The sequence below is a fragment of the Apodemus sylvaticus genome, chromosome 1 (assembly GCF_947179515.1).
Source record: "Apodemus sylvaticus chromosome 1, mApoSyl1.1, whole genome shotgun sequence".
NCBI classification, from domain to species: Eukaryota; Metazoa; Chordata; class Mammalia; order Rodentia; family Muridae; genus Apodemus; species Apodemus sylvaticus.
In genome coordinates this window covers 39,148,079-39,174,204 of record NC_067472.1, presented here as the reverse complement: position 1 = coordinate 39,174,204, position 26,126 = coordinate 39,148,079, and the positions used below count along the sequence as shown (strand labels likewise).

The 26,126-nt window shown below is 36.9% G+C and overlaps 1 protein-coding gene across 1 annotated transcript in view; it reads right to left on the bottom strand.

Moving 5' to 3' along the window:
* The window catches only part of Smc5 (structural maintenance of chromosomes 5), a 63,538-nt gene that overhangs the window by 14,296 nt on the left and 23,116 nt on the right, over window positions 1–26,126 (bottom strand). Inside the window, 11 exon segments of the mRNA XM_052188277.1 lie at window positions 2,420–2,542; window positions 2,926–3,049; window positions 5,399–5,556; window positions 5,558–5,569; window positions 5,664–5,837; window positions 7,307–7,439; window positions 9,333–9,385; window positions 9,387–9,428; window positions 12,509–12,622; window positions 16,727–16,881; window positions 18,084–18,339. Of these exon segments, the coding sequence (XP_052044237.1) occupies window positions 2,420–2,542; window positions 2,926–3,049; window positions 5,399–5,556; window positions 5,558–5,569; window positions 5,664–5,837; window positions 7,307–7,439; window positions 9,333–9,385; window positions 9,387–9,428; window positions 12,509–12,622; window positions 16,727–16,881; window positions 18,084–18,339 (1,344 nt within the window).

The window sequence follows — 26,126 nt, the reverse complement described above, 5'->3', positions numbered from 1 at the left end:
CTAAAACTCCTAATGACATCATTTATTTCCTCATGTTTACAAAAAAGAACATCACAGATATTAACAGCTTAATTACTGAAACCAGGTAAAGATTCTCTTTGAAATCCTTTAGAATTATTTAGAATCAGTCTTTTTTGAAATAATTTTTTTTCTGTAAAGCTAGGTTTCTAACTCAAAGATGTTAAAGAATTTTCTTTAAAAAATTAGTTGAGAAATTATAGACATTTAAAGTTAATAATCTGATAGCTATTTTGCTATTTATTTGAAATGGGGTCCTATGCTGGTCTCAAACTCTTAAACTCAGATCCTCCAGCCTCAGTCTCCTAAGTGCTGGGATTATAGTCACAAATTTGCCTGGAGTTCATTCTGTGTTTTGTATTTGTAAACAAAACATCTACTCTGGAGTTGTATTGCCTGTGCTCTTCACACCTCTTCTTTGTTCATCACTCTCCTTTACAAGCACTTTATACAATCGTCATACCTCCCTAGAGCTTCTTGGGAGAAAGGTTATCTATTGGTTCCTCACAATAAATAATAGTAAAACAATCCTTATTTCCATCTCTGAAAGTATCAATTCATATAATAATACAGATAATATCTAAAGGACAAGCAGAAAACATATGCCATTTTATTTGTAACTTTCATCCCTTTCAGAGAATGTAGGTACATATTAGACTTATAAGCACAGTCAGTACATGTATAATGTAGTTCTTACTCTTTTCACTGAGTTTTGCTTTTTCAAAGGAGTTTGAGATTCTAGACGATGTAAGCATTATTAGACTGGTGTCTAGTCCACTGTGTGTAGGATTTCTCTAATAGTCTCTCTCAGTTTCAGCTCTTTTCATATTGGACTACTGAGCTTTCCACAATTAATGGGGCCTCACCTCTTCAGAGAAGAAACCCTGCTGGCAGTTTGTTTGGAAGTTCCTACTGAATTAAATACCCAACTGTATTCTGGAGTTCTCAGGTGGAAATGAATATGATTAGTCTTTGAAAATCAATACCAAGAGATTCTTTTTTATTCAAGAATTCCTTGGATCACATCTAAGTTTAAGGGGAGAAGTCAGAATTTAATGAATGAAGAAGTCGTCAGTGGGCAAAGGCAGAAAGACTGATCTTACAGTTAGAAAGTTTTGAGTCATACAGGTAACAACTCCACAACTCCCCAAACTTAAGACAAGAGGTCTGGCTACTGAGTTATGGTGCAATCATGCTCATGTCATAGAAACTCAGCAGAACCCCTGCAGGTGGAGCTTCCTGGCTGGTAACCACAAAGAATCATCAGGAGATGGCATACTACACTTCCTCATGAAAAGAGCAGAGACTGTTTGGGACTCTCTCAGATATTGTTCGGTGTGACTTTTTATGAAAAGTCAGTGTTGTTAAGAGGTCTGTGCTTCTTTTAGTAAACTACTAATGATGAAGGGTCCATGGGAACCAGGGTTTTGTAGAAGGTAGTCAGAGGTACGGATGGTCCAGGATCCTTGAACTTAAAAAAGCCAGTTTTTAAGAAAGAATAGTCTACTGGGATATTCCTTATAAATTGTTCAATTTGGTACTATCTATATGTGGTTAACATCAAAACAGGACTGTAAGACATCAACAGGGATTTCTCAAAGTTTAGTTTTACTACCGCACAGGTCTCTCATGGATGTTTAGAATAACAAGTGTTCTATTCTTTCTTTTTCTAAAAAGATTTATTTATTTATTATATGTAAGTACACTGTAGCTATCTTCAGACACCCCACCAGAGGGCAACAGATGTCGTTACAGATGGTTGTGAGCCACCATGTGGTTGCTGGGATTTGAACTCAGGACCTCAGGGAAGAGCAGTCAGTGCTCTTAACTGCTGAGCCATCTCTCCAGCCTCGTGTTCTTCTATTCTTGAGAAAGTAATTTAGAGATTAAAATGCTAAGTAACAACAAAAACAAAAATAAAATAACTGTCACTATCACCTTGCCATTATCTCTTCAGAATTAAGCTTGTGTATTATTTTATACCTCTTTTCCCTGCATAATTTTATCATCTTCTGTGAAATATTAAAGTTAAGGTTAAATTGTAGTGATTATTCATCTACCCACTCTTAAACATCCTTCAAGTATTGCTTCCTCATTAACAAAATACTAAGTTTTATTTTATTAATAATGATTACCACAGTGTCTGAGAGCATAGGTGTGGCTGCACTAACTGTGCAGTCAGCTTTCTCCTTCTACCTTTCCTGGATTTAAGAGATTAAACTTTGGTCATTGCCATGTTGTGGCCAGTGCTTTTCTTCAATGAGCTACCTTGATGGCCTTTAAGTTTGAAATTATATAGTACATAAAAACTGGACACTAAAAATAGTAGTATGCAATGTATACTTTTAAACTGGTTTGCAGTTCAACCCTAAAATAAAAAAAGAAGAGAAATATATCTTACTTCTGTGACACGCAGCTGGGAAGATGATGCCATGTAATCTGCTTCCAACTTGTTCTTCTCAGAGATCACTGTAGTATTTTGAAGAATCAAATCAACTTTTTGAATATGAAAAGAAGTGCATACCTAGAAACAAACAACCCATAAGATTTTGGTTTTTATGCTGTCTAAGTTGCCTAAGTTTTACAACCATGAAAAATGCCATAGTTCTTTTTTCAAAACAAAATTATGAATCATGAAAAAAATAACATCTTCTTGTAATTGACATCTTCATCAAACAGTTAATATAACACTACTTTTAAAAGTTACTTCCTAAATATTTAGGTCATTTGAAAGAAAATAATTTTTAAAATTCTCTGTAAGCATTAAATAAGCTGAAACTGATTATAAAAATCTCTTGCTTAAATCACTAAACCAGAAAAACACTTTAAAATGGTTATTTCTCATAAAGTCCTCCAAATATTACTAAATTTTAGTACTTAGTAAGTGCTTTTAAAAATATACCTTACCTTTACAAGGCCTGTTAATTCAGTAACAAGTTTTGCTTTCTGAACATTTATTTCTTTTATTTTGGTACTTGCTTTTCGTTCTTCCTCTTCCAGATTGCAAGTATCCTGTTCCATCAGCCTTATACTGTATGACAGACACATATAAAGATGGAGAGATCAGAGCTAAACAAAGGACCAAGTCCAAAGCTTCAGGTCCCCTGAAGTTTTCGGGGTTATATAGTAATAATGGTAATCAGAAGTGTAAGTACTAGTTTCTAGATTAAGCACCTCCTAATACAATCAGTCAGGATCAAAATATATTGTGGTGCTACGTAAGCAGCTACGTCTAGTGTCAGTAATGGTGCTGACACAGAACACGGGGTCGGAAAGGAAGTCTGAGTCCCCATTGTTCTCCATCGAGAAGCTGAACTGGACAATTACACTTGGAGCTTTAGCTTCTTCACCTGTGCACTGCAGATGAGAAACTTCCTCTGTCTGAACTTGGAAGAAAAAACACACAACATACCTGGCCCAGAAATTTTTTATTAATATAGGTTGATACTGACATTGTTCATAAAACACAATCCTTAACCAGGAAGAGCTGACCCATAAGTAAAAAGCCAAAAGAAAAATCAACACAAGGATTGGGAATGGAGCTCAGTTGGTGGAGTGCTTACTTAATAAGCACAAAGATTGGATTCAATCCCCCACAGCAGCACTGATCAGGAGTGCAGGTACACAATCCAGCACTTGGGAGGCAGAGGCAGGAAAACCACAAGTTTAAGGTAACTCAGCTACACAAGCATGAGGCCAGCCTGGGCTATATGAACTACATCCACCCACACAAAATATGATTAAAATAATTTTAAAGATTAAGAAACAAAGTTTGAAAAGTTAAGTAATCGCCTAGGATTACAGACACTAAGTAATCAGTCTTTCCAGCAGACCAGGGTGGCTCCAAGGAGACAGAGGGTATTAGTAGTCACAAATAAGACCCACAAGGACAGCCGGGTTGTCCAAGGAGAGAGTTGCTGGAAAGGAGATCCAGATTCTGAGTAATTATCAAAGCCAGTCTTAGGAAGCACAGGGTGCAGCCTGGCAAAACCCAGCCAACCTACCCACCATCCACCCCAAACTTGTAAAACAGTGTTCGGGATGAACTGAATGGAGGGGCCAACCACCGCTGCAGGGCATCGCCACAGAATCACCAAAGTGAATAAAGGCAGAAGTAAAGGTAATAAGCTGTAATAGACAAAAATCATTGATAAGAAAGTCTTAAATTGCCAGGCGGTGGTGGCGCACGCCTTTAATCCCAGCACTTGGGAGGCAGAGGCAGGCGTATTTCTGAGTTCGAGGATAGCCTGGTCTACAGAGTGAGTTCCAGGACAGCCAGGGCTACACAGAGAAACCCTGTCTCGAAAAACCAAAAAAAAAAAGAAAAAAAAAAAAAAAAGAAAAAAAAAAGGAAAGTCTTACACAAGCTTGAACAAGGGAGCCACAGGAGTCACACAGTAAAGTTTAAATGGTTTGTCAACAATTGAAGATAGGATTAAAGTAAAAGCTTGAAGGTGATAAACAAGTTTAAAAATTGAAAAAGAGAATGGAAGAAGCTATTTGCTTTTAAAAAAGATTAAAAGCAAAGAAAATTTTTGTAATATACTTTATTGTCTTTTAAAATATCTTTTCTGGTGCTCGCTTCGGCAGCACATATACTAAAATATCTTTTCTGATTTTCCCAGCTTTTTAATCTTATTTTTTGAGAAATTAGTAGGAATACTGTATTCACATCATTTCCATATACCTCCCTCACCCGTCTCCAACTACTCTATCCCACCCACTCAAATTCATGATATCTCTAGATCTGTCTGTCTGTCTGTCTGTCTCTCTGAGTCTGTTTAGTGTTTTCTCATTTGTAGATATATTAAGGCTTACCACTTGAGATTAGATAACCTATCCTGAAGCTCTTCGCAGGTGAAAATAGATTCCTCCTTTCTCAACAGCCACTGACTGTTTGTAGATCTTTATGGATGGGGCCTTGTGAAATGTCCCCAGTCTATGCTGTCATGTTTATGAGCTCAACAAAGAATCCTCAACAGTGGAATAGTAGCACTTCTCTATTAGAGGCAACCAATAGTTGTCTTAATTGGACTTAAGGCCTGATCAATAGGAGGTATTTCATTCCTGGTATTAAAAACCTAGACAATTACTCGTGGCTGGAGGTCACAAACCTTAGGAAAGAACCTACAACTGTCATTTTCCTATACGAATATAATTTCTAACTGCATTCTAATTTAAACACACTCAGAGGCACTCAGTGGGTCAAAGGACTGGAAAGAACACTTTAGTCTGACTTTTGCCCTATGCATCACAACTGCAATTTTAACACTGATATTAAAACTTAGAAATTCCTATAAACCACTGCTGACATTCCACGACTGCACTAGTAGACACTCCTGCACGTGTTTCTGAACTCCCATCGAGAGCTACAAGATACCTTGCCAGCTTGGAGCTGATTTTCTGTTCCAGTTGCCTTTTCTTGGTTTTTCTTTCAAGAAGCTCCTTCTTCTTCAGTCTTAGCTCATTGTCTTTGAGCTCAAGATGCCTGTTTGTATCACGCAAGACTACCAATCCTGAGTCCACTGCTTCCAGTTTTTCTATTAATTTCCTATGGAATATTCAAAACTTGTTAACAAAACCTTTTAAAGTTAAAGTCTTAAAACCCCAGTTGACATTTTACTAACTAAATCAAGTGAACCAACCTTTAGCTGTTCTTCCAAGTGTCTTCTTTGCTCTAGATCCACAGTAACAGTGAGGAACTGGGCTACTTTCAGGGATGTATTACTAGAAATAACTTTATTAGAATAGAAAGAAGTTTTTAACACATACTTTTCTTCTGCTGTATAAATTTGTTTTAATCGCGTTTCTTGTATTACCTGTAATGTAAAGCAGGAATTCATAAATATCTTATTAAAAAGTATAATATATGCTTTAAAGGACTAAAGAATTAAGAACAAATCCCGAAGAATTCTATAGAGAATATTCTAAGAGCAATATACCTATGGTTAATGTATCTTATGTAAATGTTTTGGAAAGGGTTTCAGAGTGATGAGAAAGCTAACCAAGCAGTAAGAAGGCTGTGCTTTCACTTCACTCTGACATCTCTCCAAAGGACCTGAAGTTTGGGAGACCCTAAGAGCCCAGTGCCCAGTGCTGAACTATGCTATCTCAGCTAAATGGTTTACACTTTCCTCCCCTTCACTGCATTGTTCAAAGGTACATAATTTCAGACTTTCCCCCCCATGTTTACAATACTAGATGAAAATACTTTTCATAAGAGTTCAAAGAGTTTTTATTTTGACCTTTGTTCTTTGATCACTTTTCTTTGCTTATACAAGACTTTCGCAAATCAAAACATTCTAAACACCATAATATCATTAGATTTGATTGTCTTCTATCAAGAGGCTGTTGTGATTCCCACCCCACGCCCCAATCTCTGAAGCTTCATAATCAATACTATTGAGGCTTGTTTTACCAGAGAAATTCCTAGTCTAAATGAAGAGATAAGACTCTTTAAGCATAATGAATAAATAGGTTATAAGCTGGCATCCTAAATCTTGAGTAATCTGAAATAAAAAGAATTTTCATGAAAACAAGTTTTAACTGGGGTTGAATTGACACAAAATAGTGAGGGAAGGTATTTCCAGCAAAAAGGGCATTTCAAGTAAAGGAAGCCAACAGACAATGTAACCAGCTCAAGTTGGATGTGTGTTGCACAAGTGTGACCCCAGCATTTGAGAGGTTGAGTAAGAAGAGAGAGGAATTCAAGACCCAGGCTCAGCTACAGAGTAAGTTCAAGGAAGCCTGAGAACTTGACACTGTCTCATAAAACAAAAACAAAACAAAACCCTCACACATCCCCCACCTCCACCCAATCCTCCTCCTCCCAAAAAAGTTGGTTCTAAGAGAGATTTGACCCGTCTCTGCTTGCAAAAAACCTTATGGATATATCTGCTAAAAAAAAAAAAAAAGAACAAAAAAGAAAAGAAAAAAAAAAAAGAAAAAAATAGAAAAGTAGTCATTTGGGTATGGAGATAGTCTTCAGTTAAAGCTTTAAAAAGGTGAAAGCCTATCAGAACAGACCTATATCCCAGTCTAGTATGCTAAGTGCACTTGAAAGATCATTAGGATACAAGACTTTCATCAAGCAAGGCAGAATCACCTAAGAGCAGCCAGGAATTACACATTTTAGCTTTATTCAATTTCTCTAAAAATCAAACAGATTTATTAACTTGTTCCAGGTAACTTTGTTTTACTTTTGTTGTAAAATATTAATTAATTGTCACAGTTTTATGATACATCACGACTTAAAATGTAGAGAGTCTCTACATGTTTACATTCTTACCCGTTCAATTCTTTCTCGGGTCCTTTCAGTTCCCACAGGAACTTCATGAATATGATACTGGCAGCAAAGGTAACTCATCACAGGATCAGGTGCATCAAATAACTCTCGAAGATATGAAAAAAATCCATACTGTCTGAAAAGTAAAGTGCTGATTTGGTTTTTCTTTTAAAAATATTATTTTAAAAACCTGAATATTGGGTTAAAGTGATGGGTCTGCAGACGAAAAGCTTGTCTTGTAAGTACAACAAAAACATGCAGGTGCAGTGGAGTTCAAAACCCACAACTCATAAGGCAGGTAAGGTGGCCCTGGCTTATAATCCAATGGTGTGATGGACAGTAGAACACTGGGGCCTCAAGCAACAGTCTACCCTACTTGGTAAATTCCAGACCAGCAGGAGACTTCTTCCTTTCCCCATAACACCAACACACTAACACACCAAAAAAAGGCCTGAGGATGGAAAGTTTGAGAAATGACACCTGAGGCTGTTTTCCACATGTATATACATTTGCACTCAGGGATATACATCCTGACTGCTGACAAGCAGTAAGTGAAATACAGAGTTGGTGATCTGAATAACAACGGCTCCCATAGGCTCATGTTTGACTACTCAGTCCCCAGTTGGCTGAATTGTTTGGGAAGGATTAGGAGGAACAGTCTTGCTGGAGAAGGTATCATTGGCGGTGGTTTTTGAGGCTTAAAAAGCCCACACCAGGCTGTTTCTCTCTCTGCCCTGGGCCAGTGAATCAGATACAAGCTTTCAGCTACTGCTATAGTCCATGCCTCTCTGCTCGGTGCCATACTCCCCACTAGGATGGTCATGGACTCTATTAATCTTCTGAAAGTGAAAGCAAGCCCTTAATTAAACCCTGTTGCAGGATATTTCCTGTCCAATCACATTGGGGCAGTGGAAGGACTGTGATTGGACAGGAAAGGAGAGGCGGAGCTACGAGTGGAGGAGAGGTGGCAGGCCAGAGAACCAGGACAGCTTCTGACTTTTTTCTGTTGTGTTTTTATAAAGTTAGAAATATTGGGATAAAGCTTTATCACTTTTAATTGGCATCATGTAACTGTCATTTTAATTATACATAAATCTAATTGGCTAACTAAGCATTAAGAGTCCTGCTCTACCTGGGAATTTGGGTGTTGAGAGGTGACCAACCTTGTGATGAGTGTGTGGAGAGTTGTGTGGAAGCGAGATAACCCCGAGGGAACCCCACAGGTTGCCTTGCCAAGATGGCAGGATTGAGAGAGCGTGGAGTTAGTGGGGTGTTTCTTTTTAATATTTCCCGCAACAAGACCCTAAGTTGCCTTTGTCATGGTGTCTCTTCACAGCAATACAAAAGTAACTAAAGCTGGGGGAGGTAGAAACACATCTTTAATCTCAGCACTAGGGTGGCAGAGGCAGGGGGGATCTCTGTAAGTTCAAGGCCAGTGAGGTCTATATATTGAGTTCCAGGTCAGATACAGCGATACAGTAGGAACCTGTCTCAACACCCCTCACCCCCAAACCAAACAATGAAACAAACAAAGAAGAAAGAAAGGTGACTAAGATGCACATTTTAGCAATAATAGAAGAAAAGGGCTTTTTACATAAAAAAAAAAAAATCAGTGCTACTATTTTCTTCCTTAATGTTAAGCTTATGCCTTAAATTCAAAGACCAGATATTCACACATAATTGTATGAAACTGTGTTTCTTTACATTTAGCCCTTTACAGAAATTATTTTGGCTGTAGAAAACAATACATAACTTTCTATTTCTAATGGCTAATCTATCCCTTTTACCTTTAGTAAAAGATATCCTTAACTAATTCAATACTGTTCCACAATTTAAAAGATCACCTTTACGAAACATGAACACGCTACTTGACAAATTCCTAAGCTTCAGCTTTTCCAAGTTTTAGATTTCAGCAGAACTCCTAAGACAGACAATACAGCTTATAACAAACATACCATGTGAAGGAGAATTAAAAGTCACTTAAGATTATTCGGTATTCAAATTAGTTCCAATAATACTTTCAGCTTACTTTAAGTCATTCAGAGATCTTGATGGTGCTTTGTCTGCATACGAGATCTTGGGGAGCAATGACAGCATTTACTCTTAACTTCTTATTGTCACGAACCTGAACCCAGAAAAAAAGACAATATTAATTACCATATGTTTAACTGAAATCATTTTTTAAAATCACCATATTGCTACTGAAATTGCTAGGGTAATCAGAAATGTAAACAATAGATTATCTTTTATTTCTTTCCTTTAACATTTAGCCACCCTAAAGTCAATATGAACTTTTCTATTTTATGGGTTTTTCTGCTTTGGTTTTGCTACTCAAGAGACAGTGTGTGGACAGGAACTCACTATGTACCCCAGGGTGGCCTCAAACCTACAATCTTTTGCTTCAGCCTGTCAAGGACTGGAATTACAGGTATGTGCCCCTATACCTACCAAGATCCTTTTTTTTTCTTCAGAAATATGTACTGAATTTTCAGATGAAATAGGATGTCTGAAATTGGCTTCAAAATAAATAGATGGCAGAGCTATACTTTCTTAATACTATATTATCTTGTGTGGGATTTATCTATTTGCAAATAATGATTTTAAACTATAAGCAAAATTTTGGACAACCATTTTTAAAGTAATAGGACAACAAATTTGAGGGATGGAACTGAGTAAGATCTGAGCCAATGTGACTTGCGACCTGAGAGCATCCCATTAACTAGCAGAAGAGATACAGGAATGAAAATTTAGGTAGAAAGATGTAGTCTGTGGCTTGAAAAAAAACCAGAGGATTGCATTTGGGATGACTAGAATGGCTATGTAAATGAAAGGGTAATTCTCAGGATGCTGTCCAGTGAGAAGCTTTAGAATACTTAAACCATTTCAACCTTTTGCTGATCATTCAACTATAAATGCATGGAAAAATTCCAGTGAAAATAGAATAAATGGACACATACCATGCTCCTAGACTGGAAGATTCGAAACAGTAAAAAGGTCAATTCTCCCCCAAGGTTTAACACAATTCTTATTAAAAACCCAGTGAACTATGAGAAAGCAACAGAAGCCTTGGGTTGGGGGTGAGGCACTGAATGGGAGAGGCTAGAGAGATGGCCTTAACATCCACATAAAAGCTGGGTAGAGCAGCATGTATCTATAACCAAAGCACTGGATAAGTACAGAACACGGGAGAATCCCTAGAACTTACTGGTCAGCCAGCCTAGCCAATCAGTAAGCTACATGTTAAGTAAGAGACCCTGTTACAAAAATTGATATGGGAGGAGAGAAAAAGACACCGAAAGAGCAGAGTTCTCTTAGCCCTTACCAGAGATGTTGCTTCTTGCAGGAGATGGTAAATAACAAGGAAACTCACAACAGGACAATGGGCTCAGAGTGACAGATGTGAAGCACTCTCCCAAAGTTTTTATCAAAACCCCTCCCTGCCTCAAGGCTCAGGGATATACACAGAAAAGGAATGAAAAGACTTTAAGAGCCAGAGGTGTAGGATAACTCCAAGAAAACAGTGTCTTCCAGACACAACAAAACTGATACACACAACTCAGAGACTGTTCAGAGGCCCTGTACAATCAAAATGTCAGCACACAACAGGGGAAATGGACATATAAAGTTCCACCCCTAACCAAGAAGCTATTTGCAACTGATACTTGCTAGGAAATGATAAATCAGTTTTCTGCAGTAGAGTATCTCTGGGTATGGATCATGAAGCACACTCCAGAGGAGGCCCCACGCTTAACAGCTGGCTGACATAAAATAGACTCACGGTTGTGTGTGCTGAGTATTATGTGCTCTGTTTGCTCCTGGCATTTTCTGTTGGTTTTATTGATTTTTTTCTTCTATTTTACCCGTGTGCATGCCCTGCCCCTTTTGTTTAGTGAGAGAGAACAGGATGTTGGATGGAGAGGATTTGGGAGGAACTGGGGATGGTAAAAATATCACTAAAATATATTGTATATATTTTTTTAAAACAGAAATTTGAAAAAAAAAGCTGGAGTGGCTCAGTGGTGTGTACTGTAGTTGCAACACTTCGGGAGAGGCTGAAATGAGAGGATCCTTGGAGTTCTAGGCCTGCCTACTTCAAAAACAAAACAAATCAAAACGCCCTCTCACTGAATCTTAATATATAAACAATTCAAATTGAACTTTGGAAACCCATTCTGAATAGCCAAAGGCCATGTGGTGGTTTGAATAAGATTGATCCCTCTAGGCTCACATATTTGAATGCTCAGGGGCTGGCATTACAGGGTGTGGCCTTGTTGGAGAAGTGTCACAGGCAGTTTGAGGTTTCAAATGTTCAAGCCTCTCTCTCTCCTCTCTCCCCTCTCCTCTCCTCTCCTCTCCCCTCCCCTCCCCTCCCCTCCCCTCCTCTCCTCTTCTCTCTCTCTCTCTCTCTCTCTCTCTCTCTCTCTCTCTCTCTCTCTCTCTCTCTCTCTCCAGCAGGCTGATCCAGACTTAGAATACTCAGCTACCACATCTGCCTGGGTGCTACTATGCTTCCTGCAATGATGATAATGGACTGAATCTCTGAAATATATGCCAGCTCCAATTAAGTGCTGTCCTTTAAAAGAGTTGCTGAGGTCATGCTCTTTCTTCCCAGCAATAGAATCTAAGAGTCCATAAAGCAAACATTCACCAAAAGATATGTAAGGCATACACTGAGCTAGGGAGATTGTGCCTGGGGTAAAGTGTGGGCCTTGTAAGCACAAGAACCTGAGTTTGATCCCCAGAGAACAAATAAAAGGAGAGGAGGATAGGGCTGGACACTTGTCATTCCAGTGCTGGGGAGGTAGAGACAGGCAGGCCTTTCAGACTTTGTCTACCCTAATTGGTGAGTTCCTGGTGAGTAAGAAACTTGGTCTCAAAAAAAATAAACAAAGGAACCAAAAACCTACCCAGACTCCAAAAAGAACAAAATGCAAACGAAACCAAAATAATAACAAAACCCAAACTAAACCACTCCCCTACACACACACACACACAAACACAAACACACACAGCAGAATGGAGGCATTTTATTTGTGATTGACAGATTATTCTAAAATGTTTTGTTTGTTTTTTTTCCTACATAAAAGAGTAAGTGTATTGATATGGAAGGTGATATTTGAGAAACTACAGAGAAACTACAAGCCCATAAAGGAGAAAATCGGAAGGTACCTTGTCAATCAGAGTGTATTATTGGTTAGTACTTGCCTCTCTGAGGAAAATCTCCATATCTTCTTGACTTTCAAACACAAAGGCTCTTAAGTCATTTGATGAAATATGATTTTCAACATATTTTGCATTTTTATTATCTTTCATATTAATCTATAAAAAAGAAGAAATTAGTTTTCCTGAAATGTACTATTAAGAGTGCATATATATATATATATCTTGGATTTATTTAATTAGAATAAATTTACTGTTGAGTAATTTCAAAACATTTCACTTGGTACTCAGAACAAGCACATACATGAGGATCTCCTCTCCAATGAGCTTTAAATTTTCATAGAAACAGCTTTAGCTTCCTTCTGGTTAAATCACTGAAAGACAGAGACTGCTACCTACAAATACAAACAGTTCTCATCTTTCACAAATTTAGTATTTTTCTTAATTTTGACATAACTTCCTATTCTACTTGGCTGATAGGTACAAAACCATAACAAAGCCTTCTTTAGACTCGTGGAAAAAAACTTGTCATGGCAATCAGCTATCAGAGACATTGAGAAGTCAAGGGTTTACATCGTTCCAACACAAACCTACTTATTTGGGTTTTGGGGGTTTCCTACTATGAAACTGTACCTGAAATTCATTGTGTAGCTTGTGCTGCTCCCATATCAACCTTATAGGTACTGGTGTTACAGGCAAGTACCACCACACACACTTTTTACTAACATGTTTAAAAACTATTTACTAATTAGACACTATTGCACAAGTGGCCCAATTCTATGGGAGATATTAAGACGGTAAGGGGAAGAACTGTTTCAAGAATACTAAGTCTTTATTATCATGAATAAGCAAACTGAAAAGCAAGCCATCATACAATTCTCATTAACAATGGCACTAGAAGATTTTATAGGAGAGCTGGATAAACAACAAGGTATTTTTTTTTTTAAAAGATTTATTTATTTATTATATGTAAGTACACTGTAGCTGTCTTCAGACACTGCAGAAGAGGGAGTCAGATCTCCTTACAGATGGTTGTGAGCCACCATGTGGTTGCTGGGACTTGAACTCAGGACCTTCAGAAGAACAGTTAGTGCTCTTACCCACTGAGCCATCTCACCAGCCCAACAAGGTATTTATTTACACAGGATGCTATAATGAACCATGCTATTTTTAACTAGGGCTCTGGTTTGGGGGTATAGCTCTGTGGGAGAGCATTTCTCTACTATGCATTAGACCCTACATTCAATTTCTAATACTGCTCAAAACAAAGTATGGTTTTAAAAAAAGGTTTGTTATATAAACACTGACCAATACTACTTTCTAGAAAATATCAAGTACAGACAACAAGCACTATAAAATATGATCACCAAGCATGCATACTATAAACATTTGGTATCTGTCATTTCACATTTTTCATACTCAATTACTTTATGGTAAAAAGTGCAAATTAAGAAAAATGTAGGCTGATGTTCACTTCAACTTCTAGAATGGACAAAAATAATTGCTATGGATTAACCAGTGTAGGACTTGGTTCTCATGTTTTTCCAGGGTGTATTTATTAGAAATATCTTTCCACTTGAGAACCAAAGCCTCTGTCTTGTATAAACAGTTCACAACATGGCCATTCAGTTCTTTGAAATCTCACAAATAGTTATTTTGGTCACTACCCAGTTTGTGAAATCCTAAAAGTGACTTTTTTTTTAAAAACCCAGGTATAATACATATCCTCAAGTAAAATTTTATAAACTACTGGTTTTTTAGCTTTCTGTATCTTAGGATACTGTTCTGTTCTTTGTGGTATTCAGTGGAAATAATATTTGTCCAAGTTTTTCAAAGAATTTTACAGTTACACCTTCACAAAGTAATAAAATTCAGACTGGCAAGTACAGTAGACATACAGATCTTCAGATCATCTGGTTAATGTAACTTTCTGTTTTACAACTTCTTAAATGAAAAATTTCTATAAACCCTATTCAACTTGTTTTATAGTTCATTAAGTGCCATATGCTTTATTATTAACCCTAACCTAATAGCATTGTTTGTGTATGTATATGTGCAGGTTCATATATATGTGTGTAAATGGAGGTCAGAGGACAATTATCATTGCTCCTCAGATGTCATCCATCGTATTTTCTGAAGCAAGATCTCCCAATGGCCTGGTACTCCCAAAGAAAAAAGACTGGATGGCAGAGAACTCCAGAGATCCATTGCCTCCACTTTCTGAATGCTAGGATTATAAGCACACCACCACGGCTGCTTTTACACATGGGTTCTGGGGGATTAAATTCAGTTCTTTGCAAGCATTTTACCAAATGAACTATCACCCCAGACTCCACAGCAATATTTAAATGGTTGTACTATATTCTACTGTGAGAATTAGAGGTGATTTAGTTTACCTACCAGTATCTTTATAAATTTTCCTCTTTATGCACATTATGTTAATACAAGGTATAATTGTGATTATAAATATTACTATGGTAATAAAAATAATACCAATAACTCCTTTGTACATTTTCCAGTTCTAGACTGGAGTTGTCAGAAATATATGATGGAACTGAAATACTGACAAGTATCTTGACATTTTCAATGTACATACTCTTAACTTGACAAGGAGGTTCATTTTCAAGTAGAAATGAAGGTTAGGTACATATAGATCTGGGTGGAAAGAGAAGCTAGGTGAAAGCACCACATAGAAGTAGCGTGCATCTTGTCATAGACGCCGAGATGTAAATATACTCCAGCTAGTGATATTACCTATCATATCACTGTACCAGTGATATGGGCTAGTTAAGACAAATAGATAGCAAACCTAAGTTCTGAACTATTACTGAGTTTTTTTTTTTGTTTTTTGTTTTTTTGCAACAAGCAAATAACTGTAATTGCATTATAACTCATAGCAAGGGTTTTTTTTTCATTCCTTATTAGATCAAAACAACATGAATATACTAAATATAAATTCTCTTCTTAATTTTGGAAAAATATTCTCTTTGCTGTTGCTTCTGTTTGGTTTTAGATGACAGGATTTTACTGTTACCCAGGCTAGAATGTAACTTGTTATGTAGCTAAGGCTAGCATCAAACTCTCAATCCTTCTGTCTCAGCTTCTTGAGAACTGAGATTACAGGTACATGTAACTGTGAAGAAAAGAACGTATTACAAATATTAATTTTACTAATATTAAGATAGTTGAACCTATGCTATTATTAATAAAGGCTAGAGAAGATAGACTTTGACATGAATTCTATAAAGATCTATTATTATCAAACAAAAAATATGTAGTGCAAACAATTCTTAGAGGTTATTTGGGGAGTTCTAATCTTATGTATCTGTATCTAGTATATTACTATTAAGGAATGTGTTTTCTTATTCTTACATCCCTTTATAAAGCCAAACTAATCACCTGAGAGTTTGATAGAAATTATGCCATGAAATTTATGACCAACCCTCATTAAATCGCTACAGCTTTTGTATTCCTGATGACTCAGTCGTCAAAGCTATCTATTGTATGATATCAATTACTTGCTTCATTCGCAAATCCTCAGAGTGCTCTCTGAAATCTCAGAGTGCTCTAAATAGATAATTTTCTTGTTTATCTTGTCAAGTGTAGCAGTTTCCCACTTCTTAAGCAATTTTTCATCTAATACTATAATCTAAAACTTAGTCAAGAAACTTTATTTTATACAGGATCCTAGTTAGAAAATCCCCAGCCCCCCCCCCTCCCCCGCGCGCGCGCGCGTGTGTGTGTGTGTGTGTGTGTGTGTATGCCAGGGGTAGTGTGTGTGTGTGTGTGTGTGTGTGTATGCCAGGGGTAGATGTCGGGTACTTCCTTTAACCTCACTCCAATTTATCTGGTTTTGAGAGGGTCTCTCACTGAATCGGAGCTGTAAATTTAGTTATACTTATGGTCGGGACTGCAGGCATGCCACACCTACCTTCTTTCACCCTCCCTTTTATATAAGCTTTGATAACTAAACTAAGGTTTTTATGTTTTCATGGCAGTACTTTCTAGATTGAACACTATAGATTGGTTTATAGACTGGTTCCCTAGTTTTAAACTGCTTTCTAGGAAAAATTCAGTTTATATAACATTTTGGTTGAAGGGCATGTTAGAAAGCTTAAGTATGGATTCAGCCTCACAGTGATTACAAATCCAACAAAGAAAACCAAGGTCTTAGCAAGAATAAGAATTCGTACACTAACAAAAATCTACAATAACCCTAATAATAAAACTAACAGATGTCACAAAATGAATAACATTTCTTACCGTGAGCATTATGGGTTCACAGACTCTTTGTTTAAACCTATCTCTATTATTTCTCAGCCACAAGACTGCATCATACGTATCCCGGTACCTCTGTCTCAGCTTATCTTCCTTCTGATTCACAAGATTGTCAAAACGTATGATATGATCACTCACACCTGTAATTGGAAAGAAAAATATCACTCTGAAAACATTAGTATATCAACTTCTAAGCAATACAGAATATCTTAAATATAAAGGGTATAAAAATACCACTTAGGACAAATATCTTAAAGTCTTTCTAAAATTATATAACACCTAAGTGTAACCTAAGTGATCTGAAGCTACTGAAAAGCAGGTTACCTAGAAATAAGAAAAGACAGTGGCAAGGGGCATAGGAGGTTTTTTTCTTCTTCAGAAAGTAAATGCCTTTAATGTGGAACTAAATCTATAACAAAATCAATAAAGAGATACTAAATTTAAAATGTTAAGTAATACAAAAACACTGAAATTAATCATCAATATCTATTCTTAGCAAGTTATCTACAAATCTAAGAAAAATAAAAGAAAGTAGTAGGAGGAGATAATGGAATTCAGGAATAGATTTGTTCAGTGAAGGAGAAGACTGAGACAGATACCACATGAGGACCATGGAGATGGCCTTGGAAGCAATCTGCTTAGATGCAAGCAGATAGCAAGATGCAGAATTCAAAAAACAATACAAAAAATGGTTGAATTTTTCTCTTTACAAATTTAAGGAACCGCTAGACTGGTGAGAAAGGTCAGAGGATGAGAGGGCTCATCACAAGCCCCCAGACCTCAGGTTGATCCTCATATCCTACGTACAGTGATTAAGAAGAAAAACCAACTCCAAAAGATTGTCTGATCTTCATGTATGCCTAAAAGTAAATGTATGCCCAGCTACATAAATAATGACAACTTATTTTTAAATTAAAGATACACTACAATAAATGCTATTTTCAGAAAAAAAAGCAAATTAAACCTTTAAGAGGCAACTCAATTATAATGAACCTAGCGGTAAATAAGTTTAAAAGTCTAATTGCTAAGAAAGTACAATTATGGTACTCAATAAAACTTTAGATTTGAAAACAGAAAGCAGAGATAACATACAGTATTCAGTACTTAAGCATAAAAATGTTTACTTAACATTGACTACTATTTAAATAACAAATACCAGCATTACTAATACTGCTAGAAGTTAAGAGTGGGTCTCTTCCTGAGCTCCTTTCAACTGTATGTACCCAGCACTCAGAGAAACACATTAAAATACACCCATGGTAAATACGTTTGAGGGGTGAAAGTCAGGGAAAATAAGCAAGTCCCCATTTCATAAACTATTCTTTCCCTCCAGGAAACTTACTCCGTTTCTGCTTCTCCAGCATTTCCTTTTCCCTCTGTTTGTCAATGATCTCGCCTTCACATAGCGCCTTCTCCTCCTGCACTCGCCTCAGGTCATTCGTGATGGCATCGATCTGAGGCTGAAGGCTCTCGCAGTTCTCAGCAATCCTGAGCTCACTCTGCAGATCCTCGATCATCTTGCGGGTGTTACTGATTCTCCTCTGCCGGTCATGCTCTTCATTCTGCTTGACTGTCAATGCCTGCTGAAGCTCCTTAATCTGAAAAGCACAAGTAGGTTAGCGCTGAGACTGTTTTCTTCTAGTCTGTTTGAGTTTTGCAGAACTTTTGTTTATATTGCCGAGAACAAGGGCATGGTGCTCACTAAGAGCTGACTAATCTAGCACACAGGAAACCTGGGGCTGGGTCTAAGAATCTTCACATCAGAACCTTACATGTTTTTTTTACCAACACTTTAAGTTAACATTGAATCTTTATATTTAAACTTTTGACTTTTAATCCAGAATAAATTATTTTTAAAATAAGATATATTGGCTGGCCACCTGTTGTCAACAAAATTTAATTAATATCATAGTTTATCAAAAACATTTTCTTTAAATAGGGTACCGGAGGAATGACTCAGTGGTTAAGAACTTGTTTGAAGGAGCTGGGTTTGATTCCTAGCACACGTGGCAGCTCACAACATCTGAAACAGTTTAGGAGGGTCCAGAGCACTCTTCTAGTCTCTTAGACCATTAGGAACATACATGGTGCACGGACATACAAAGGCAAAAAACACCATATACATTAAAAAATAAATCTAAAAAAAAAAAGATACATATAAATATATACATTTAATTTGCTTTTATAACTATAAGGCTGCATTGAATTAAATTATGTTAGCACACTGCATATGCTGTTAACCAGTTTTATTTCTAAGTCATATTTATTTCCTCCTGTTCTCCATTATAAAAGTTACAATAAATTAATGATAAGGAATATGGAAAATACATAGAACAAATAAAAATAATTTATAATGGAAGTATTACACCAGTATCATATTTTGTCATATGAAAGCACCACATCTTAATTCCCTATTGTTAGAAATTTCTTTCTGAAAATTTAAATTTGGTACTATCAAGAAATTAAACATATGCCAAATCCTGTCTACTATATCAAACACGGAGAAATGTTTTTATGTATACACACACACACACACTTAAAAAATAGACAAGAAATCAATGTTCATCCATGAAACACAAAAAAATCTAAGCCATTCAGAAGAATAAGTGAGCATGTCAAAGTATAAGAACAAGCTAACACCGAACACATGAAAAAGTCCAAATCCACAGAACACATGAAAAAGTCCAAATCCACAGAGACAAGAAACTGATCATACATGTGTACTCCCAGCATCGTGCTATTACAAAAAAGAGAAGAAAATAAAGAATATCTAGTGCATTAGCAAAAAAGTTTGCTAAAAGATGGTCTTTACTGTGGACCTTAAAAAACAGAAATCCGTCTACGACACCTCAGTTCTTGACTACGTCTTCTCAACTGTGACATACTTGTGTCCCTCGTCCAGCAAACTATCAATATTGTCAATAACCACATCGGTCCCACCATGACCGGTTCTGATGTTGAACTTCAGCACACTTACAACCTCATCTCTCCAGGTTTTATCAGGTCCTATTCTTGTGTTGCTCAATCTCTCTGAATGTACTTTGTTACTCTAGCTGAAATGTGAATATTTCTGAAAGATACTTCTGTACAGAGCTCTCTCCAGTAATGACTGGCATAAACCTTTATTTCAGGTTTAAAGCCAAGGACGGAGGCCCCCTGATGGCAATGAGTCCTTCTTCTTTTAATGCATTGTTTCAGATTCTTTTAATACCATGAGATCAGACTTGGCTACCCATCATCCTGTTGTGAATTAACTACTTCCCTCAAAGTCCTCTCTTACTACTTACAGACTGATCATTCTGGCACCTGAATCACTGTCTTCTTTAATCCATCATTATGCCTATGGTCATGTGACTTCAACCTAAACACTCAAAGTCAATCTTTTCGGTCTGTGTTTCTTTTCTTCTTAAACTTCCAAGATATTTCCCTTTTACTATAGACAATGTAAATCACCAAAAATCACACAGCTTCCGAAACTGTATTTCTGCAATCCTAGTTTTTGAAAATTATTTCCTTCTTTCCACTATGTTCAGCCTGGTATTCCTAGTCTACCTATTCATTAAAAAATCCACAGGGTGTTGTAGTCTACTGACATACTTTCTACCATCTCAATCCATCTTTTCCTTTATTTCTTTAACCAGCTGTGTTCTGTAACCTGCCAGTCATTCACTCCGTTGCTAAGGCCCATTGATCCTTAACTCATGACATACTAAAAAATAAGCTTAATTCTAACCATATCTCTTCTGTGACTTGTAAGACATCCTGAAAAGCTGGCCTCATTTTAAATTTACAGTTATCACAAAAATGGTAGTTAAAACTTTGACCATTAACACATTTGAATCCTTATGTAAATTCCTCTCATTTCACCACTGCCAAGCCTTCCAGTTGTCTTCCTCTATTAAGTAAGCTCATGTCCTTGCCCATACTCTATTAAGAGAATAGTTAGTTTAAAATTAGAGTACTTTCTCTTGTTATACTTTAAACTCAGCACATCTGTAGTCTTCATATTTCACAAGGTAAAAGCAGTTCCTATAAACACCTAAATTTAACCCCTCTAAGACTACTTCAGAAGAGTTTTTCAATTTATTTATAATGACTTTAGAAAGAGCCCCAAGCTATGCTTTATCAATTACTATTATAATAAATTATCAAATGTCTTAGAAAACACAGTCTAATCTAAATGCACTTTTAGAAAATTTCCCAAGGGCTGGAGAGATGGCTCAGCCGTTAAAGGCTAGACTCACAACCATAAAATATAAGAAAATTTCCCAAGAGAAATAAAAACATATGGCCATACCTAAATAAATAAATAAATAAATAAATAAATAAACCAAGTGGCTAGGTGACAGCTCAGAGGGTAAATAGAGCATGCGCTGAGCAAGTGTAAGGACTGAGGCAGAGCCTGTGCTGAACAGCTTTTGCCAACTTGACACAAGTGAGTTACCAGGGAATAACTGAGAAAGGCGACTGTGTATTGGTTTTCTTGATGCATGACTGATATGGGAGGGCACAGGTGTGGGGGCAGCGCCATCCCTGCAAGGTGATTCTGGGATTTATAAGAAAGCAAGTTGAGAAAAACATGAGGCACAGGCCAGTGCACAGGGATCATCATGGGTTTTGCTTCAGGTCCTTTCTCTAGGTTCTTGCCTTGAGACCTGCCCTGACTTGCTTCAGTGAGGTATAGTAGCCTTTCATTTTCCGATGATAATAAACCTATTATTCCCCAATTTGCTTTTGGTCATGGCCTTTATCACCACAATAGAAACCTAACTAAGATGGAAGTCCAGAACCCATGTACAACCTGTACTTCTGTAATCCCAGTGTTCCTACTGTGGCAGAGACATGAAAATCTTCAAGTTCATGGGCTAGCCAGGTTAGCATATGCAATGGCCAAGCACAAAAGACAACTTGTCTTCAACAAGGCAGAAGGTGAGGGCTGAGCCCTGCTGTTTTCTCACCTCTACATGCACACTGTATATACCTCCCCACATGTGTACAAACACAAAGATATACAAGAGTGTAACACAAAGAGTTACAGATTAGTTAATATTCACAAAGAAACTATTTTATGTCTATTAAGTGGAAAATAGATTAAATAAATTTTAACCCTAAGAAAACTGGAAAACAGAATAAACTGTATTTATACACTGAACTAAATGAAAGTAAAATTACAACACATCAAAATGTGTAGGGCAGAGCTCAAGCAGTGAGAGAAGGAGAGCGTAGAGCGAGTGTTCACACTGCCCCAGATCGGGAGCTTCCAGCGCAAGAACCTTGAAAAGTAGCAAATGAAACCACATCAAGCAGCAGAAGGGAAAGAAAAAAAAGAAAGAGGAAAAATAAAACTGGAAAGCAGTAAGACTGAGAGGGGTAAGTCAGTGAAATTCACAAACTTCCAGAAGAACTGGAACTGGAAAGAACTGGAGAAAAACTGGAACAAATACAATATGTTTCCATGAAATAACACATGGGTTTTACTACAGCCTCTAGATATAGACACACACAAAAACTGACAATTTGAACAGAACAAACAGATTTGCTTTCTAAAAGAAAGCAACATAAACTTAAAAGAATATGAAACAGAGACTATTTGAACAACCTGAAAGCCGCATTTAGGAAATTAAATTCATAATACTAAAATAAATTCCTAGGGAGCCTGTAAGATGGTTCTGTTGGTAATGGTACCCACCACCACGCCCAATAACCTGACTTCATTTGATCGCTGGAATCTATGTAGTAGGAGAAACGAACTGACGCCCACAAATTTTCCTTTGACTTCTTCAAACATGTTTGACACGTGAGTGTTCATCCCTGCTCCCACATAAATGTATATTAATATTAAAAATAAAACAATTATGTAAAATATTTAAAGAATTAAGACTAGTTCTATACACAATCCCTTTCAAAATCACTTCCCAATTCACTTTAAGAAGAGTGTTATTCGCCCACACACATACACACAAGCATACCAAAGTTAAAGGGGAACTTGTTGAGAAGGAGGGAGGGTCTCAGGAGGAGACAGAGGAGAAAGAGGGAGATGGGGATAGAGATGACCAAAATTTATATATAGATTATGTATAATATGTATGAGTATATATAGGAATATATATATGTGTGTTTGTTTGTGTATGCAATTGTCAAGAATAAAAATATGCATGTTAAATAGAAAAAGAAATGAGTGTTATTATCCAAATCCCTAAACAGACATAATGAAAAAGAAAACTACAGAGTGAAAAACCTACTAACAAAATGTTAGTTGGGCAGTGGTTGTGCACGCCTTTAATCCCAGCATTTGGGAGGCAGAGAAGGAGGATATCTGAGTTTGGGCCAGCCTTGTCTACAGAGTGAGTTCCAGGACAACCAGGGCTACACAGAGAAACCCTATCTCGAAAAACAAAAACAAAACAAAACAAAAAACCCCAAAATGTTAACAAGTAGAATTCATTCACATACGAAAAAGACAAATGCACATTTATACACCACTATCAAGTGGGGTTCATGTTGGGGAAGTAAGGTAGATTTGCTATTCAAAAATTGATAAAAACTTAATATAAAGATAAAAAACCTAAAGAAAACAATACAAACATTAATAGAGACAAAGACAAAAATTTAGTTTTAATTCAAAATATAAGGTTTCAGAAACAAAGCCATCTGTAGAGAAACATCCTGAATCTGATAAAGTTCATTCTACTTATAAAAGCCTACAACAACCAGGAGGTGGTGGTGCACGCCTATAATCCCAGTACTCTGGGAGGCAGAGGCAGGTGGATTTCTGAGTTCGAGGCCAGCCTGGTCTACAGAGTGAGTTCTAGGACAGCCAAGGCTATACAGAGAAACCCTGTCTCGAAAAAACCAAATCCAAAAAACCAAAAAAAAAAAAAAAAAAAAAAAACCCAAAAAACCAAACCAAACCAAAAAAAGCCTACAACATACGCACTTAATGGTGGAAATCCAATAATCCAATGTTTCCTAAGGTCAAAATGAGACAGTCTATACTCATTACGTTTACTCAACAGTACTAGAAATATTAACCAGTGGAGCAAGAAAAGGAAACTGAACACAAAAGAAGCTCAAAGGTATTTCTATTTACATGTGAAACAGTATTTTTAAAAATCCACAGAGAAGGAATGGAGAGACTAAGATTTAAATCTAACAAACCACAGATGAGATGTGTGCAGAACACAGGCAATGCTGACAGAAGAAACCAAAACTCTAAATAAATGGACACATACCGTGTTCCTAGACTGGAAGATTCAAAACAGTAAAAAGGTCAATTCTCCCCCAAGGTTTAACACAATTCTTATTAAAAACCCAGCAACACTTTTCTAGATTTAGAAAAGATTTAAATTTCATCGGGAATAGTGAAGTCATGAACTCTACAACCTTCTTTATAAAACCAATGAATGGTCACAAATCTAATGTTTGCAGCCCACTGAAAAGTGTTTACTAGCCAAACCAAATCCAGGCCAAATATTGTAAAGTCTTAACCCTGCCCAATTCCCAAATCCAGCTTGTCTCCCTACTTTTGCCATAGTCTTGAAAATAACCCACACCGACTGTAAAAGCTAGCAGCCCAATGATTTTTGGGAAACTGTCATTTATTTGCTCTATATGACACTTTCCTAGAAAATAGTATTCATAAGGCTTGTCTTTCTCCAATCTAATTCACAGGTTACCAGTGCAAAGCAACTTTATTCCTGAACTTATCTGTCAAAAACAATCAGCAGAATTATTGAGTATCACAGCTGCCTGATGATGAGGGACAATAACAACATTTATAGAAAACAATAAACAAAGCAAAAATCTTAAGAGAAACGAGGATTGAGCTGTTCATTTACTTCTCTGGAAGTACCTGGAGTCCAGAGTAGTGCTCACATGAACAGGACTGCCTATTTTACCTTTACCTCTATAAAAACAGGAAGCAAGAGCTGAACAGATGTGCATATTTGCAGTGGAAATGACCAGACGTTTATTAACGTCCAGGCAACAGTTATTAAAAAAGAAAAACACTGGAAGTCAGAACTTGCCTGGACTCAGTGCTGAGGGGACAGCCTACCAAACCCACTCTCCAAAGCCTGGCCGGCATAACAGCCCCAGGCATTTAAAGAGGGCTGCCCAGGTGACTTAAAAGCCAATCTTCCTTAAAGACTAAGGAAGTGGTGACAAGGCACCTTTAGTCCCAGCACTACAACAAGCAGACATTAATCATCAATGAGGGAGAACATCAAGCTTTTATGGAAGAAGAGAATTAATTTTTATATTTGCCATATTTTCTTATTTAAACTGCACTTTTGACCAAAAACCAAAACTGATCAATTCATTCTAAGTAGTAAGAAAGGTTGGCAGCCACACAGGAAAAAAAAGGAAAAAAAGAAAAAAAGAAAAAAGAAAAAATAGGTAACAGAAAAATACCCAAGTAAGACCATAAATGGACTTAGAGAAGACTAAAGATCTTATTTAAAATATCTATTTATATTTTACAAACATAAGAAAATCCTATTGTAAGACCCCCCAAAACCGAGGGTGCCCCAGCACCCCACGCCTCGGAAGGTAACACCCAAATCACTCGTGAGAAATGGTCTCGATGAAATAACATGAGGATTTCTTTTATTTCAGAGCTCTGGGGTCCACAACCATATACCACACAGGGGTAGAGGACTGTGGGACCCCGTGCAACTGAAGTCAGGGGTATTTAAAGGGGAAAAAAATCACAAGACAAAGGTTGGAGGACACAATTCACAAGGCAAAGGGTGGAAGACAAAACATGCACGGAATGGGGAAGTACAGAATGAGGAAGTCTGGCAATAGTTTATGCCTTAAGGAAGGTTAGAGATTATCTGGAGCAAATGTCTTTGGGGCATTGTATAGTTAAACTTTGGAACTAGAACTGGGCGGGCTATCTTTCTCAAGCTGAAAGCAGAAAAACAAGTTACTCTGTGCTGGGCTAGTTGTTAGAGGTCTAAAAAACATTGAGTTAGGGGGTCTCTCACTATCTAAAAGAAACAGTAAGTTTCATTAAAGATATACTATCAATATACTCACTATACCAGACACTAAAAACAAACAATACAAAAACTAATTTCCAGTTAGAATACAATACAAAAACAGAATTTCCAGTTAGAAATTCTGGAATTGGGGGCTGGAGAGATGGCTCAGCAGTTAAGAGCACTGACTGCTGTTCCAGAGGTCCTGAGTTTAATTCCCAGCAACTACATGGTGGCTCACAACCATCTGTAATAAGATCTGATGCCCTTTTCTTGTGTGTCTGAAGATAGTTACAATGTATTCTCATAATAAATAAATAAATCTTTAAAAAAAAGAAATTCTGGAATTGAAGTTTTCTAAATCAAAATGAAGTTTTGTTAGCAGGACTCAAAAAGTAGAT